A 17,784-nucleotide genomic window follows, 5' to 3' on the forward strand; every position below is an offset into this window, starting at 1 on the left:
CCTTCCGCAGACGCCCCAGCATCTGAGAGAGCGCAGGAGAGGCCTGCCTTGGCTGGCTCCGGGCTCTCAGCCAGGTTACCGACCTCTCAGAGCCTCAGAGCTTGGGTAGAACAGGGCATCCTCCCCGTGATGGAGTGAGACTTCAGTGGAATAACGCAGGTGAAGTGAAACACACAGCCTGGACTTCCAAATGGTTGAGGTCTCACCCCTATCGCCAGCCTAGTCCCCAAAAGGGGTAGGTTTGGGTGGGAGGGTGGGAGAGGAGGCTCTGAGCCTTTCCAGCAGGGCCCCTATGCTGTTCTTGGCCTGGTGAGTGCTCGTTTATCCCAGTGTTATTTTCCTGAGTGCCCCTCTCCCTAGGCCAACATTATCTGGTGTGTTATCCTGAGCTCTCAGAAAGCAGCCCCTGTCTCTGCCCCTCTTGCAATCACAGTCAAGCCTGGAGCCTGACCCACAGAAGGTGGTCAATAAAGTCTTACTAATCAGTTAGAAAAAACTCAGAGACAATATTCAAGCTGGGTTTTGAAGGATGAGTAGGAGTTTGCCAGTGGGAAGAAAGCAACTGAATTCTAGGCAGAAACTACTTGTTCTTTTAAGGGTCCTCCCTAGCCCTGGTTCCATTTGTGCTCTAAGTCATAATAACAATAATAACAATGGCTAATGTTTTTGGGCCAAGGTACTAATCAAAGTTCTTTTACTTGTATTAACTCATCTAACTCTGACAACGACCTTAGGTGGTAGAAAACGTTACCCCAGTAAGTGGTAAAGCTGGTATACAAGACTGGGGGGTGCTTTAGAAACGAAGGCTTCATTAGTTTCCCTCTGGAGGGGCAGTAGGAGGTAGATGTTTGTTCCTGATACTCGGACTTATTTAATCCATCCATTCTTGTCTTCGTCTAATCAACTAGCATTTACTGAGCATCTGCCACGGGCCATACACGGGGAAGGGAACACAGCAGCCAAGGTTAACCAAGTGCATAAGTGAACAAGTACAGTAATGCCAGGCTGCAGTAAGGGCTCTGAGGAAAATAACCAGGATGATGTGGTGGAGGGCAGCTGGGGGGAGCTGAGGGCACACTCATGGGCAGAGAGGGGTGCTGAACCTGAGACCCCAGAGGATGAGAAGAAATCAGACATGGGAAAAGCCAGGAAGAGTTCAAAGCAGAGGGAACAGCAAGTACAACGCCCCAGAAGTTGGAATAAATTTAGAGGAAAGAAAAGGAGACCAGTGTGGGTGGAGATGAAGGGACTCAGTGTGGGCTGAGGATGGAGAGTGGGGTGAAAGTAGAGAGGTGAGTGAGGGGAGGGGTGTAGGGAGGAGGGTGGGAGGGGAGAGTGGGCTGGTGGCGGGGAGAGTGGTCTACTTGGTGCTCTAGATTAGAGATGTCAAGGAAGCCACTGGCTGTGTGAGTCGAGAGTCCAAGGAGGGCTTGAGGCTGCGCACACAGACTTGGGAGCTGTATTTAAAGGCATGAGCCTGGGTGAGCCAAAGGTCAAGTGTGGATAAAGACGAGAGGAGCTCTGTGCCCTGCAGCCCTTCAAGTCCAGGGAGGAGGAGGGAGCAGCAGGGGGATGGAGACGAGCGGCCAGCGAGGTGGGAGGAGAAGCAGGAGAGCCTGGTGTCCCGGGGGTCCAGGGAGGAGAGGTCAGCAAGGAGGAGGGAGTGACCTGCGGTGTCAGAGGCTTCTAAGAGAAGCCTGAAGAGGAGGACTGAGCACTGACCCTGGTGCTTAGCAGGGGGACATCCCTGGTGACCTTGAAGAGAGCTGTCCTGGTGGCTGGGGGCCAAAAGCCTGACCAGAGTGGGTTCAACAGAAAACAGGAGGAGAGATTTTAGACAGTGCACAGAGGCAACTCTTCCAAGAAATCTGGTGCGAGGAGATGCTGTTTGTCAGTTCAGGCTGCCGTAACAAAAATACCAGACTGGGGGATTTGAACAACAGTTTCTCACAGTTCTGGAGGCTGGCAGTCCAAGATGGAGGTGCAGATTTGGTTCCGGTGAGGGCCCTCTTTCTAGCTTGTAGCTTGCCGCCTTCTCACTGTGTCCTCACATGGTGGAGAGAGGTCTCGTGTCTCTTCACATTATAAGGGCCCCAGTCTCATCATGGAGCCCCCTCCTCATGACCTCATCCAAACCTAATTACCTCCCAAAGGCCCCACCTCCACATACCATCACATTAGGGTTTCAACATATGAATTTTGGGGGACACAAACATTCAGCCAATAGCAGAGAGGAGAGAAAAGGGGTGGTAACTGAAGGGGAATGTTGGGGGTCAAGAGATTGCTTTTCCTTTTCTAAAATGGGACATATTAAAGAATGGTTACATGCTGATGGGAAAGATCCAGAAATAGGATACATTGATGATTTCGTGAGAGGGTGAGGCCTGTTACAGGGATGTCCTCAAGGAGGCAGCGGTATACGAGATTAATGCCCAAGTGTTGGGGTGGGCCTCAGATGGGGACAAGAAACTTCTTCCATAGTATCAAGAGGGGAGGCAGAGCCGGGTGTAGATGTTGCTGGATGGTTAGACATGGAGGCAGGAGTGTGTGAAAATTCTCTTGCATTGCTTCTATGTTTTCAAAGAAAGGGCAATGGAAGTCATCAGCTGAGAGGGAGGTTGGGGGAAGAGGGGCTGGCATCTGACCAGAGGTGGGAAATAGTCACTTGGATTTCAGGATTGCCGGGCAGCCCCAAGGGCTCGCTGGGGTTAGGAGAGGTATCATCAGGCGAAAGCACGCTAGTATTTTAACGGAATATAAAGGGTTGTTAACTAGGTATAAGGATCTGTAAACTAGGTAACTGGAGGGATGAAAAAACAGTAGCAAGTGCAGGAAGCAGCTACCACTCCTAGGGTGGTGGTAAAAAGTAGAAGCTGGAAGGAGGGGCCCCTCAACGAGGGGATGCTGGGCTGGGGCTGGGGCCTCTGAGGAGAAGAAAACGAGGCTGGTTCTCCAAGTGTCAGAATAACTGCAAACTGGATTCAACTGCTGCTTCTGGAACGTCCCAACTGCCACCTCCACCATGAAGAAGCAAGATGGGTGACAACGACAGAACAGAAACAAGCAGGAAGCCAACAGGAAGCAGTGTCTTCTGCCCCCTCTAGCCCTGCAGTCTCTCCCCAGCCCCTTATTGAAAGAGCCTAACCAGGAGCTGGCAAAGCAGAAATGTGGTTTGCAGTGAAGAATAGCAGGGTGGGTTTGGAGCTTGGTCGACTGGCACAAGTAGGCCTGAGTTTAAATCTAGACGAGTCAGTGTGCTGTATTTCTTCCCACCGTGGTAAGCCAGGATTGGGCTTCTGCTAGGTGACTACATTGCCTCCAGATAGAGGGAGTGGAGGTGTATGCAACTGAGTGATTACAACACAGGGCCCTGGAATGTAACTGGTAAGAACAGGAGGGGGTGAGGGTAGGTGAAAAGTAGTCCAGTCAATGGGCTGTAGGCCGGAGGAGGAAGACCCTTGCTCCTCCACGGACAAGAAACATCAACGTCAGCATCAGCATCCCTGGGAGCTTGTGAGAAATGTAGAATCTCAAGTCACTGAGACCCGCTGAATTGGAATCTGCATTTTATCCAGATACCCAGGGGATTTCTGTCTATATGCCAGTTTGAGAAGCACTAGTAGAAGAATTTTTGGAACTGGGAAACGAGAAAGGATGAGCTGGAAAGCTAGGAGGTGGTGCTCGGAGGGTGGGTGGCTTGAATCTGAGATTGTGAAGGGGTGCAACTTGAGAGTGTACCTGACCGCAGCAAGGAGGGCTTGCACAGGGACACAGTCTCGGGGCCCGAGCTTCTGAGCTGGTCACTTTAGGTAGGAAGAAGCCAAGCGCTCTCGGGCATTGGGACCCCGGCGCCAGAAGGGCCTCACCTCCCCAAGTTAGTGGGGTCGACTCCCATCCCACTAGCTGGTAACTTATGGCTTAGCAGATCTCCTTTCTTTTCTCTTTCCAAGACTTTCCAAAGTAAAGCGAACCCCTTTATTTCTCTTTGGGCTCGTCCAGTCATGCTCCCCCCTCCGATCCTTCGCAGTGGGACATGCCACCGGGCCTCCTTCCTCCCCCGACAACCCACCGGGCCTACGAGAGGATGGGCTTTGCATCCAGGGGAGACCAATTGCTCCCCGATCGTGCAGAACAGGGCGAAGCGGTGGCTGCCGAGGGGCGTGGCGGAGCGATTGGTACGGCCTGGGCCCTGCGTGCTCTGCGCGCTGTGGGCTCTTTGCGTCTGCGTAGTTCGTCCAACTCCCTTTCTGCCTCCGCTGCCGCCATGGCGCCTGTGGTTAGTATGGCTCCGCGTGAGGCCGCGGCTCCGGGAGAGGCACGTGGGCCTCGCCGGCCTGGCCTCTGCCCAGCTCGCGCGGGGCGGCGCACGGCAGCGGCCGGCCGGGGCTGGGCTGGCAGGCGGCCGGAGCGGGCCAGCGCCGCCGCCGGGCCCCGCACGTTGCGGGCGGAGGAGGCCGCGGCCCGAGGCCGAGGGGGAGACCCGAGCTCTCGGAGGCCGCGGCTCGGGCTGGGGCCCCTTCCTGGGGCCGGCGAGGAGCTGGAGCGCCGAGGCTGCAGCCCTTGGAGCCCGGCCGGCGTGGAGCAGCCCGGGTCTGGGCCTGGTTACCTGGGCGGAGGGCGGGGGATGCGGAGGGGACCTGCCACCTTTGGGAGCCGCGCATCCGGGCAGCCTGCAGTCAGGACTCGGGGACGAGTGGGAGTGTCTACCGAAAGTGGCCTGGCCGGCCTGTTTTCGGAGAGAGGCCTGGTTTTGAGGACCCCTGTAGCGTGTCCGGAGGAAGTTAGTTCCTCAGGGCGCAGCTGTACAGACCCTTTTTGATGTAGGGCGAAGGCCCGGTTCCATTCTCTCTTAGCCTGGCTGGGCCGTGTGGCGCCCTCATGTCACTCTGCCTGCAGATTGCTCTCCTCCCGGGTTACTTGGAGAAAGTTTTCTTGTCCGCTGTTGGGACACCCTTGTGAACATTTCCGGTTCACCTTTCTGCCTGGGTGGGCTTTTAATGCTTGTATGCATTTGTATGCTTTTGGTCTAAAACCTCATGGGAGCTATCAAGCCTATTGTGGGCAGGTCTTTTACGTGCTGATTGAATATTCCCGGGGATTAGATCTTAAAGCAGTCCTTTTGATTGTTACTAGAAAGAGAAGTCTTAAAAAGAAAAAAAAACAGTGATGTTTGTAGTAGTAAACGTTTGAAAAGTTGACCCAATTGATACAAGTTTTAGATGAAGTTCTTTTAAACATGAAGGGAGGTAAGATGTGTTCTTGAAAAGGTCTTTTTAGATTCTGCAAAACTTGTTAAAGTGGAAGCACAGATAGGTTGTACAAACCCTTTTTCAATAGTGTTGGAGTTTGTAGAGGGAGATTAATAATAAGCTTCTTTCTGAGAGTAAAGGAACTGAACTTTGTAGGATGTGCTCAAACTGATAGTTTGAAAGTGTGAATTCGTAGGTTAAAGCAGTCAAAAGGCCAGAAATTGTTGACAGTTATGTTATGATTAGAACCTAAGTTTTAGCCATACCCTTGTCCCGGCTGGGGTAGATGTGCTGCCAGGATGTGCACTTCTTGTGGCTGTTCTGAGAAGGTAGGTGAGACAGGAATCAGGGAGAGCAGCTAAACCAGATCAGGACCCTAGCCTGGAGAGTTAGGACAAGTGTTGCTTTCAGATTAAAATTGTTTTAGATATGCAAGGCATTCGTATGCCTGTGCCATAATCCTGGAATGAAATAAATGAGTATTTCTTGAAACTTTATTTTGGAAATTTTAGGGCAAATAAAAGGCAGTGCTCATTTTATTGTGGTCTGAAAGCTCACAGACCTTCTTGCCCATAGAGGTTGAGGAGGCTGGAAAGTGTAAATAGGTCAAGAGTGCTAGAATGATTTCCCCTGCAGAAGGGCATGACCCCAGGCCCCTAAGCTTGTAGAGCAGCATCTTGGATATTATCTTTCCTCCACTCTTGGACAGAGCATGGGTCTTGGTGCCCTTGCCAGGGAACTCAACTCCGTGGGTTTTGGCATTTGTATGTCCTTTTATACCTCTGGCATTTTGGGTTAATTTTTTTTTTTTTTTGACTGGTTGTGCCTTCATGTATGTTATCATTTGTATACTTTCTTAGAAAAAGCTTGTGGCGAAGGGGGGCAAAAAAAAGAAGCAGGTTCTGAAGTTTACCCTTGACTGCACCCACCCTGTAGAAGATGGAATCATGGATGCTGCCAATTTTGTAAGTGATACCATTGATGCCACTCAGGACAGTATGGAACCTTTCGAGATAGTGCTGAGAAAACCTACTGGAGCATGTTTCTGTTTTCAGGCTCCTAGGCTGCTCTGCAGATGTGGCTCTGCCATTTAACTCTGGATCTGGTCTAGTTAATTGGTTTCTAAGTCTTGCTTTCTCGTGTGTATAACAGAGTTGTGAGGAATAAACTGATGTGCTAGAGAACTAACTTATTTTCTTCTTTTCCTCCTTTTGTTTCCAAAAATGATATCACTTAAAAGTTACTGGGCAACAGGCAAACTCCATTAGATCTGACATCCTTGGTGTGTGTAAGCGTTAGCTGTGGGCCCTGAGCCTCACAAACAAGGGGGCACCTCCCTCCTGGGCCTGACTCCTTGGCTGTGGAGTGTGGGACAGATGGTAGCATCTCCTTAAGCTTCCCATTTTATTAAGCATCAGAGCTTTCGTGTTTATGTTAAAATATCCTGCTTGTTAACTTGCACTTGGAGCTTGTTTTTTTTAAGACCTTGCTCTGTCTTGATATTTTGCTCCTGTATTTGGCCCCATTCCCCAGTATTCCTCTATTTCACTTAAATCTAGAAAAGTTAACCTCATTGCCACATTTTGACTCTGCAGCTTGGTTTTGTACTCTTTTTTTTTTGAGGAAGATTAGCCCTGAGCTAACATCTGCTGCCAATCCTTCTCTTTTTGCTGGGGAAAATTGGCCCTGAGCTATCATCTGGGCCCATCTTCCTCTATTTTATTTGTGGGACGCCTGCCACAGCGTGGCTTGATGAGCGGTGCGTATGTCTGTGCCTGCGATCTGAACCGGTGAACCCCGGGCCGCTGAAGTGGAGCATGTGAACTTAACTGCTGTGCCACCGAGCCGGGCCTTACTGTTTTCTTCTCTAATAGTCACACTTGGGGGATTCAGACTTACTGTGCAGAAGCCTCCTGAATTTACGTTTGCTCTTCAGTCTCCAGAAGGTCAACTATTGCTGAGATAATTTCATTACAGCAAGAATAATTTTCAAATAAAGAAAAGTTAAAAACTCAGCGTATAGCCACTAATTACACAGAGTGGAATTGGGGCAGCTTCTTGTAGTTCACGGCCCTTGGGTAGATTCCTTTCGTGTCCCTGCACTGCCCCAGAAGTCCTTCAGTTGGCTTCTTAGTTCTCTCTTTCTCTCCATTGTCATCTTGCTTTTCTCTCTGTCCTCGTTTTCCTTCCTAACCATAGTGGTTTCTTCCAGTTTGTGTCCATGGTGGCCTTATCCTGCCATCATTCCCTCCTCCCTTCCTCTATGCTCATCTGTGTCTGTGATTGTCTTTCCTTCTAGATGCTTCATTAGGATAGGAAACTTGAGTTGTCTGTGAGTCTAGTCTAAGAAGGAAAAGTCAAGATTTCTGATCTAATCACTCTTTACCCCATGATCGGTTGACATACTGTGTATTAGAGTTTTTAAACAGGATTTTAGAGTTTTCAGCTGAAAGGAACTTCATATCATTGCAACAGCAAGAAAACCAGAGTCCTCCTTTTTGGACAAAGAACCCTGAAGCCGATGGAGGTGAATGACCAGCCCAGGTTTCCACAGGGGTTTGCCGAGAGTCCTCTCTGGGCTCTGCCCTGTCTGTACTGTGCATGTGGCCCCTGATCGGATCTGTAGTTGTCTGGTCACTGTCTGTTTTTGCTCCTTCTACTGGATTGAAGACTTATTTTCTCTGATCCTACTGAGGAGTGCTCTATACTCCTTAGCTTCAGAAGTGGCCTGCAGCCTTGGTTGCGGCACCTTGTAACAATTGGGCCCTGGGCTTGACCTGGAAGTCAAAGCCTTCCATGGAGAGGCATGTTGGGACCTTGTGCGGGATCAGTGAATATGTTCACGTGAAGGTGTTGTTTTCATATTATTCGTGTAAATCAAGTTGAATAGTGTCATTTTCTAATCACTGTTCCTAGATTTCAGACTTTATATAATAGCTAACGATTTGCTATCATTTTTTTTAAGGGCTGAACATTTAAACAACTCTATCCGTTCAGTGTTAGGAGTGTAAAAAATAAAATACTCTGCTGGTGGGAGGGCTGAGCCTGTCACTTCACTGATTGGTCCATTTGATGATTTCTACAGGAGCAGTTTCTTCAGGAGAGAATCAAGGTGAATGGAAAGGCTGGGAATCTCGGTGGAGGGGTTGTAACCATTGAGAGGAGCAAGAGCAAGATTACTGTAACTTCTGAGGTGCCTTTTTCCAAAAGGTATGGTGGGAGATGAGTGTTGCTTGCCTGCGTCCTAGCACTAAGATTCCCACCCTCGCCCCGGACAGGAATGTTGCTGCCTGCAGAGGAATTTGTTTTGTGGTTGCATCCGTTAATTTCTGGAACAATGCCCAGTGCAAGGAGGCAGTGAATGAATGAATGTTAACATGGTACTTAAAAGTATTCAACTTTTGGTAGTTGTAAAAATTTTGTTTTGCTCAGGCTGCAAAGTATTTTCAAGTATTACTGCTTGAAAGACACTCAGACTTCCTTAGACTGTATTCTTAAAAATGAAGATATTGCTTCCTCTGCCTCTAGATCATAGTGAAGAGCTTTCAGTTTTAATTCTATGTTATTGTTTTCCTGTGAGTGCCACTATAGCTGGATGAGGACTCTGACATCTCAGTTCAGACTGCAGTCGCTCCATTGAGTTCCTGTGAGCACGCTTTGCCCCCAAGTGAGATACATCAGTTCACTTGCTCAGCTGTATTAGACAGTTTTTGTTTTGAGGATAAGGTTAAAACACTTCCCAAGTCACTAAAGAATTGGACGTGTGTATACTCAGCTCCTAGCCCTGAGCCTGGCATGTTGTATGAGGAGCTCTGAATCAAACTGAATCAAGTAGCGGGAAATTGGAAGATGTGTTGGGACAAAATGGTGATAGTTAAGCCTTTGCTTTTATTTTTAACTAAATCGGTCACGAGACGACTTTAAAGCTTTGCTGAAGTACTCGTATTCTGCCGGCTGAGTTATGTGCAGAAGGCAATGTGCGAGAGAGACCCGTGCACCTGGGACTTGCTAGGCTTCCCCAGAGCCCTTGGGGAAGGTCTTTCTGGGACCCCTTTCCGTGTTTACCAACCTAGAGTGAGACTGTCTCCTAACACGTCGCACTTCAGTTTTCACAGATATTCTCTTCTTTACCCAGCGGAGCAGGAAAGGAGGCTTAATCTTCTATTAAAGTTTGCCTATCTCGATGATAATAGTTTTATGTTCATGAAACATTCAAGGTGTTCCTAATCTAGAACTTTTTCTTGCTCGTCTCTGAACTTCTGCAGCTTTTTACCCCAATATTCTATTATGAAAATTTTCAAACCACTGGAGCTTTTGAATTAATTACCTCACCTGAATACAATGTGGTAGAAATAATAAATGAACAAGAAGAATACTTTTTAGATGGAACGACCAAATTGATTTATTTTTATGTAGGGAAAAGTGGATAGAATTGAACTGAGATCTTCACATCTCTGTGAAGATTGCTTTGTTGGCATAAGTAACACTGTTGAACAGTATTCATTTCTTGGAGATGGTGAGTTTCTTGGTTCATTATCATTCGGGTCCTTGCTAATATGTCAGAGGTTGCCTGTGCTTCTAATTTAGTCCTCATAAGTGTTTGAAGAGATGTTAAGTATCATGAGTCCCATTTTATAGAGAGGGAAACTGAGGTTCGGGAAGGTTAATTTTCCCGGCAGTGTGTTTGCTTGGCTTTTGTACCCTCTTCTCTGTATGGCTTTGGGAAGATGCTGGAATAGATAATATTCCAGGGGCTCATAAGCAGACAGGTGGGAGAGGAAACAACGTTGCGGGTGTTAGGTTGAGCACAAAAGCCCTTGCTGCCCTTATAGAAATAGCAGGTTTCCTAACGGGCAGTTTGTGGTGGTGACTGCTTAGCTGTCACCCAGGCTAAGGCTGCGGTCGGGCAGACAGGCTGAGAAGGCTGGGTGCTCTCCCCGCAGAGGTGGAGCGCCTGCAGTGGCGGGGGTGCCCCTGTTCCGGGACGTTGGGTAGAGAGCGCCACATGGTAGAGGTGAGAGTGTGTAACAGTCCCAATAAGCAATCTTGATAACCTGAGCAACCTCAGAGAGGCTTGGATCAATGAGGTGATGTATGGAAAGTACGTGGAGCTCGTTGGAGACCCAGTGATTTCTCAATAAAAGGTATTAAGGTTGTGCTCAATTGTCACGTTACTACCATGATATCTTTCTCCAGTGGTTGCTAAAACCATTTCATGGGTGTTTGCTGTTGTTTAATGGACAGCTGTTGCATCTTCTCGTCTGTTCTCATTTTTATTACCAGTTTAGATGAAATGTGGCCGATATTTATTCTTGTTAGAACATTGGCTGGGTATATTTGCTTTATCTTTGCCATTTTTGAGCTGTGGGAAAACACCTTGAATTGTAATGATCTTGAATGCGTGGGTTTCATAAAAGTTACATCGTTTCAAAATGTAAGAAGGCTGTGTGTCTAGTGGAGTTCTCAAGTGTTCTTTCTCTGCAGGTATTTGAAATATCTCACCAAAAAATATTTGAAGAAGAATAATCTCCGTGATTGGTTGCGCGTAGTTGCTAACAGCAAAGAGAGTTACGAATTACGTTACTTCCAGATTAATCAAGATGAAGAGGAGGAGGAAGACGAGGATTAAAATTCATTGATCTGGATATTTTGTATGACTTCTTGAATAAAACTTGGGAACCAAATTGGTGGTTATCCTTGTATCTCTGCAGTGTGACGTGAACAGAAAATTGGAAATCGTAGTAAAAGGGCTTCCTTTGGGCTGCCATTCATTTACTTGTAATTAGACTTTTTTCTGCTTGAAAATGTCAGTTCTCCTGGTAGCAGTACCGGAACTGAAGCCTCCAGCTCTTTTAAGGGGACTGCCGCTGAGCAGGTGGGTGAGGGTGTGGGGCTGTGAGCTTCGGTTAGTCACTCTTTTACTGTAAAAAGTATGACATTTTTATCTGCTTTCCTCAAAGGGTCAGTAGTACAAATGTGAGGACTCAGTTCACTGAAAGCAAAACCATTGACTTCTGTCTGAGGTTCTCTTGTGAGAAAATGGCAGTCGAGAAAAACGGCTCTGGGGCATTGTCTTTTCATTTTTTGATTACAGATTACTCTTCAGGCACACAATTATTATATATGTTAATCGTTTTTCTTCCTATAGAAATAAAATGTGGTCCTTTGGTCTTGCTGCCTATTCTTATTTCCCTCAGGAAAGGGTTTGGAGAGCGATTGTAAAAGTCCCAGGTTTTAAATTAAGTAAAAGTGTACAAAAATGAATTTGTAAATGATCATTGTTTCTACAAGTCTTTGTAACAGACTGTCACTTTGGCCCCCAGCAGGGGGAGCTGGAGAGGAGGGAGAGTCCTGCCTGCTCTGATAGCCGGAGCGCTGGGGGCTTCTCGGGGGGGTGTGCAGGAGAGCCGCTGGGAGACGGTCCATGCTGAGGAGATGAGGGAGAGGTTGAGATGCCCTGGGAGTAGTCGCTTTCATGCCAGTTAGGCCGTGGCTGAATTTAATGTCAAAAGTCATTCGACAAACTGACATTAAGTAGGGCCAAACTGAAAGTGGTGTTCCCGCAGAAAACCACGTCTGTCTTGGGAGTTTTGCCCTGTGTGGAGGCTGGGGAGCTGTGAAAGGTGGTTCGTGAGGCTGTAACGATGTAATTGTTGTTGACAGAAAACCGAGTATGCTTTCAAAAGAGACCCTGATGCCTTATGGTGCCCTTCTAACATCTTCTAAACAATTCTGCACAACTGTCTGCATTGTCTTAAAATGACAGTGTATAAAATTCATGTTTTTAAAGAGCTTGCCTACAGCCAATTTCCACACCTGAAATTCTTGTGTTCTGCTAGTTGCCTAGCTGGAAATTAAGTGTCTGAGTCCTGCCTTGGCTCCAATTTAACATTTGGTGCTCCTTGGATTGAGTTTAACATGTTGAGGCTTTGCAATTTCATTTGTGGTAAAGGCTCTAGCATTTTCTATTTCTATGCAAATTTCTTGAAGCAGAATTGTTTGCAGGTTCCTCTGCCCTCACAGAAGGCAGGGGTCCTTTCAGATTTAACTGAGGCATCAGTTGCTCTTTGGCGCTGCCCCTTCCATGATCACTAACTTTGTTAGTAAGTTCATGACTTGGGTTTGCAAATTTCACTTGTTTGCTGCGATGATGTTCCCTTGTAGTAATTCTTAGTTTGGTTGTAAAAAATTAACCCTGGGCTGAAATTAGCATATAAGTTTTTAGAAAATTACTCCCAGATTTTAAAACTTGTAATAAAATGGAAACTTTTTCTATGCCTTCTTGAACTCTTGTAATTGAGTTTTGATCACATTTTGTATTAAAGTGGCTAACACACATGGCTACTATCGTGCAGGCTTTTTTCTTTTTTTAAAGGATTGGCATGTTAATCTGTTTAGCAACAAAAATTTTGTTGTTTATCCTACTGACTAATTGCTGTACCAACAGTGACCTTGGTCTTCGTTAAGCTTGAGAAAAAAACGTCCTGTATTCCCATTTTTTCACCTTGATTGTGCCGCTGTGCCTTGGTGAGATTCTGGAGCTCTCCGTGTAGAATGTCTTCAGATTCAGAGCCTGGAGGAGAACTTTGCAAACAAATTATTTTTTCGCATGGGGGATGTGTCATGTGAAGCTGAATCCCGTTACACCAGCTGTGCCCGAACCACATTTTAGACAGGTTTCCTTTTCATCTGTTTTGTCTCATGACCCGCCTGCCTGATCTGAAATATTCAAGGCACAGGAACGGATTGGGTCATGGAGAGTTTCAAGCTGAGATTTACATTCATAAAAGTGAAGTAGGAAGTTGGTGCAGTCTTGTTCTCAGCTGGCTCTGGTTACCAGCACCCTCCCTCGGCTTGATCCACACCATCTCTGTTGAAAGCTTTAATGTTTGTTTTCCTTAAAGCCTCAGCGACCCCCTTCTATGGCTTTTTCGGGGCTGAAACTGCTCTTTTCTGAGTAGTGTCATCCTCGTACCTCTTCAGGAAGAGGTCCTAACTTCACCAGTGGTGCCTAGCACAGAGGTGTTCAGAAATGTTTGTGTGGGGGAAGGGGGGGAGTTAAATCATATCAAAGATTAAGATGGTCAGAATTACAGAATGTTCTTGGGTATTTAGACCACAGCCTTTTTGGGGGACACGATTTCTTGGAAGGTGCACAGGATCTGCTGAGGTGATAATGGGCCCTGGTGAACTCCCTGGAGCCTCAGGAGAGGCTGGAAGTTGGCTTTGGCAGCTTGCTTTCATTTTCTGACTCTTGCTGCGTGGTCATTCTCATGACTTCCAATGACACCTCCCCCCCGCCCTCCCAAGCTTATCAAGTGTGGGTAGCAGAGTGGCGTGCTTGGTCCCTCCTTGTGAGGGGTGTGCATGCCTAGGATGGGGCTCCACAGATTTGGCCGTACCAAGCACACAGACCTCCCTGCAGGTAACCCCAGAGCACCAGGCTGGCTGAGGTCAGAAGCCCCCTGGGGAGAAGAGCCTGGATAGGCCCCTGCTGGAGGTGTTGGCTCATCAGTGATGGGCCTCTGTTCTTTGGGGTGATAAGCTGTGGAGGTCACCTCTCTTTCTGGAGGGAGAGGGAGAGGACAGAGGCCTCGTCTGGGGGATTTGCCATCCCAGCAATCAGGCGGTGCTGAGGGGAGCAGGTGGAGGCCGCCTCAAACGATGCCAAAGTGGTGCTTACCTTGGGGAAGAAAAAGTATGAATTTGTGATCCAGACATTTTCCTATCTTTCCTGTATTTGGGAGGATTTGAGAATCCACACTTTTTTCTAGGCTATTTCAGGCCAACCTAAAACTGTCTGTTAAGGCTGTGCTAACCAGCTGAGTGAGTTAGCTGCTACCATGGGTGGAACCCAGAAAGAACCCCTAAGATGCTTTAATTTATGGCTTACACAAGTACTTCCTCAGGTTCAGGGCCATGGCCAGGAGTCTGCCTTTTTGGGAAGCCCCTCCCCCCCCCATCCCCGGCAACCCCAAGAGGTTTGGGTACCGGTGGGGCAAGGCCCCCGCCTTGAGAAACAGGCTTCAAGTACAAGGTCTTGGTGGGCAGGGGGTGCTCACCCTTCATCTCAGAGGACCCTGCAACCCTGGGAGTGGAGGTCTCAGCCACTTCCGAGGAGGCTGCAGTTGCACCTGTGCCACTGGCTGTGGGGGCTGCAGGAACAAGTGCTTCACTGCCCTTCCGAAGCCTCGTGTCATGTCGGGGCCATCAGGTGGCCACAGTGGGACGTGTTGCTGGAGGAACTGTCCTGAGGTGGGACTTCAGGGGTGCCTGTGTGAGGAATTCCCGAACTGAGTGGGGTGTGTGTTGAAGAGACCAGCTATTGCAGCTCTGTTCTTGGAAAAACATTTGTTCCTTGGTGCTTTCATAACCAATATATTTTTTAAAAATATTTTGATTTTGAATTGTCACTGAGGTGTCATTACAAGCTCTGTGATCAGCATCCACAAGAATCTTGTCTCCTGAAATTGTAACCTTAATGATAGACTTGTTCTCAGAATTGCAGAGTTTATTGAATTTTTACCTTTTTAGGGATTGCTTTCAACATCAGGCATTTTTGGTCCATTGTCATTAAAATGCACATTTAATAGTTTAACAATCAGCTCTCCTTTAAATATTCCTGGAGATTTCTAGTAAAAAATCCATTTGTATCTGCCATTCCAGTGTTGGTTTTGTTTCGCTGTTGGTCTGTAAGTAATGTCACCTAGCTGCAGCCACTGGCGAGAACAAGGATGGGGAGAGGATTATGGGGAGAGAGAGTGATGAGCCTCTCAACTCTAATTTGTTGCCAAATTAAGCAGTTGGCACTGCTCTTTCTTGAATGATGTCTTGACTGAGTCTCGCCCTGGGAATTGGAGCCAAGGTTAATGGTGTGTGCGTGTGGTGGGGTGCTCTCTGGTTATGGGAAATACTGTAAGTCAAAGTTTCTCTAAAGTGGGACAGGGAAACTGTGCAAGTGTCCAGACCTCATCCTGCCATCTGGAAGGGGTTGGAGGCAGGGCTGGTAACAGGGTGGGTGTGTTTGGCGGTGCTTAGGGTTTTTTCCTGGATGGTTGACATTCAGGAAGACAGGAAGTCTGGAAAGAGCAAGGCAACCTTGCCAGTGAAAATGCAAGCCTGCTAGAGTGTCAGTGATTTGGGGCCCCCTCGGCTAGATGCCCAGTGACGTGAAGTACAGCCTTAGACGTGAGAAGCCCTTGGCTTTCTTAGCCCTCCTTCCTTTGCCGTTGCAGGCCACCTGCCCTGGGCTGATTCAACATCTCTCTCTAGTGTGGTTTAAAAGTGATCCAGGAGATGAAGGGGATTCCCAGCACCCCGCACTGTGATCCCAGAGGCTGGACAGACCTGCTCTTGCCCAGCAATGAATGAAGAGGAGCTTTTGTTTGGGGCTTGCTGGCAATTCATGTGGATGGGAAGGCGGAGGAAAAATTTGCTATACATCTTTCCAGCCCTCCCCAGGCCATCCATCACCTTCTGGTTACCTTGGACTTACGGTGCCTTGAGTTGTGGCAACCTCCCCAAGAGGTCTTGCACGAGGGCCCTTGCCAAGCAGGCACAACTCTCTTGGTTCCCAGAAGGCCCCAGGAAAGGGATAGCCCTTCTGGAGATGGCAGTGTGGCTTGGGTACTCGTGAATGCCACCTAGATGGGGCAGGTGCTCTGCCAAGATGGGAGGGATTGGTGCTAGAGAGAAGAACTTCTGCCTGCTCTTGGCTTCCAAGTCACGCACATCCTGCAGGTCCCTGGCAGCCACATGGGGCTCCAGTGTGTTCCACAGGCTGAAGGCAGTGAGTTTGAGGGTGCCCTCCCTTTACTGGACATTCTAGGTTAGTGGGCTGGCCATCCTGCCGGCCACTGAAACTTCTGCCTTCTGAACAGCTTTAAGACTTGCTGCAGCCGAGACTGGCGGCGCTCATTTAAAATTCCAGTCTTGCTCCCCAGGGCTTTGGCCTCCATCTTCACCTGTAGCAACCGAAGGCTCGTGGCGGTTCCTTCCCGCTCCGCGACAGGTGTCGCTTCTGAGCGGGAGTTTTGGGCACAGAGAACGCGGATCCGCACCACCCCTAGGGGTCCGGATGTGTTTAAACTGGACCGAGCCTCGAGGGGCGTTTTGGAAGAGGGCACGTGGGCGGTGGGAGCCGGGTGCGAAGGGGTGAGGGAGGAGCCAGTCTGCACGGACTTTTCTGGAGGAATCAGACCCGCTGTCTTCAGAGCGGCCCTTCCTCAAGTGCGGAACATATTTTTCTTCCAATCCTCATTCGAAAGGTGACTAGAAGCGTGTCAAGTCCGGAATTGGGTGCGGGGAGGCGAGGGTCTCGGTGCGTGTGAGCGGAGTGCAGGAGCTCGCTGCTCGCTGGCGCGAGGACCCCGCCTCCGCGCCCTTGGGGACTCCCGGGGCCGAGCGCCTTCTGGAGGGGGCGGCGGCGGCCAGCTCTGCGCTTCCCCGCCTCCCACTGGGCCCGGCTTGCCCGAGTCCCCGCTGCCCGCTCGGCCGTCGGGTCCCGGGGCGCGCGGGCGCCTCGACGGCTCACCGGGCCAGAGCGCGCTGTCTCCCACTCTCCACCCAATGGCTCAGGACTAGTCTCCCAACTTGTTCTCTGCTGTTAACTAGTCGCGCTGCCGGAACGATGGGATGGGGTTGCCACAGCAACCAGACTGGACGTCACAATCCGGGCATGTGTGCCGCCCCCCCGCCGTGCCGCCGGCGCTACCGCCGCCACCCTCGGCCGGCTGCGGGACTCGGGCTGCGGGGCGCGGTGGGCGGAGCAGCCTGGGCTTTGCGGGGAGCAAGGCTAAAGCGGCCGAGAAGAAGGGGGTCGAGACGGGGGGGTGGAGGTTTGGGGGGTGGGGGGGCAGGCGGCCGCCATCTTCTCGCCGAGGCCGCCTCGCCCGCCGCGCGCGCCCGTCCGGCAGCGCAGGGGTTAAGGCTGGCACCGCGCCCGGCGGGAGGGGGGGCGCCCACCTCCCCTCCCCCCCGCGCCGGGCATGCGGGGCCCGCTGGGCACCGAGGAGGAGCTGCCGCGGCTGTTCGCGGACGAGATGGAGAACGAGGACGAGATGTCAGGTGAGCGGGGCGCCGGCTGCGCCCGGGGCCGGGGCGGCGGGGGGCGCGGGGACCGGCGAGGCGCCGGGACCAGACCGCGCGGGCGGCGCTGGCGGTGCGCGGGAGGGGGCGCCCAGGCTGCGGGCTGCGCTCCCGCCCTGCTGGCGCCGCGCGGCCAAGGGCGCGGGGCTAGGCGAGCGCCGGGGCGCGGCACGCGGGCGGCCAAGGGTGGGGTGCGATCGGGGCCACCCGGGCCGAGGCGCGGGCCAGGCGCGGGCGGAGGACCGCGGGGGGCCTGCGCTGCACGCCCCGGGCGGGGAGGGGGCGCGGCGCCGCCGGGGTCAGCCCGCGTGCCCTTGAAGGGGGCGGGAATCGCGCTCGGCTCCTGGCGCCGCGCAACCCGCGCGGTGGCCCCACCGCCGCGCGCCTCTGGCCTTCTGGAGGCAGGCGGGACGCGGCCCTAGGTCCCTGGCCCATTTCGGCCCCAGGG

At 50.4% G+C, this 17,784-nt stretch overlaps 2 protein-coding genes across 5 annotated transcripts in view; both read left to right on the top strand.

Annotated features, from left to right (window-relative positions):
* Positions 1–4,083: 4,083 nt before the first annotated feature.
* Positions 4,084–10,933, top strand: RPL22 (ribosomal protein L22). The gene is made up of 4 exons (XM_014862081.3): positions 4,084–4,276; positions 6,110–6,214; positions 8,335–8,459; positions 10,734–10,933. Exons 1-4 carry the CDS (start codon positions 4,085–4,087, stop codon positions 10,876–10,878), a joined length of 567 nt encoding a protein of 188 aa, XP_014717567.2. The 5' UTR covers position 4,084; the 3' UTR covers positions 10,879–10,933.
* A 6,184-nt stretch (positions 10,934–17,117) lies between these two features.
* Positions 17,118–17,784, top strand: part of CHD5 (chromodomain helicase DNA binding protein 5) — a 65,498-nt gene continuing 64,831 nt past the window's right edge. For all 4 annotated transcript variants that reach the window (XM_044769544.2, XM_044769543.2, XM_044769546.2 and 1 more), the window contains exon 1: positions 17,118–17,315. In XM_044769544.2, coding sequence (XP_044625479.1) covers positions 17,237–17,315 — 79 coding nt within the window. In that variant the 5' untranslated portion in view covers positions 17,118–17,236. The remainder of the gene's footprint in view (positions 17,316–17,784) is intronic.

Source organism: Equus asinus, chromosome 5 (genome assembly GCF_041296235.1).
Source record: "Equus asinus isolate D_3611 breed Donkey chromosome 5, EquAss-T2T_v2, whole genome shotgun sequence".
Classification (NCBI taxonomy): Eukaryota; Metazoa; Chordata; class Mammalia; order Perissodactyla; family Equidae; genus Equus; species Equus asinus.

Coding starts and splice junctions, on each gene's coding strand:
- RPL22 (XM_014862081.3), top strand. CDS start 4,085: ATGGGCTTTGCATCCAGGGGAGACCAATTGCTCCCCGATCGTGCAGAA. Junction 6,215..8,334: donor TCATGGATGCTGCCAATTTT/GTAAGTGATACC, acceptor TGATTTCTACAG/GAGCAGTTTCTTCAGGAGAG. Junction 8,460..10,733: donor GAGGTGCCTTTTTCCAAAAG/GTATGGTGGGAG, acceptor CTTTCTCTGCAG/GTATTTGAAATATCTCACCA.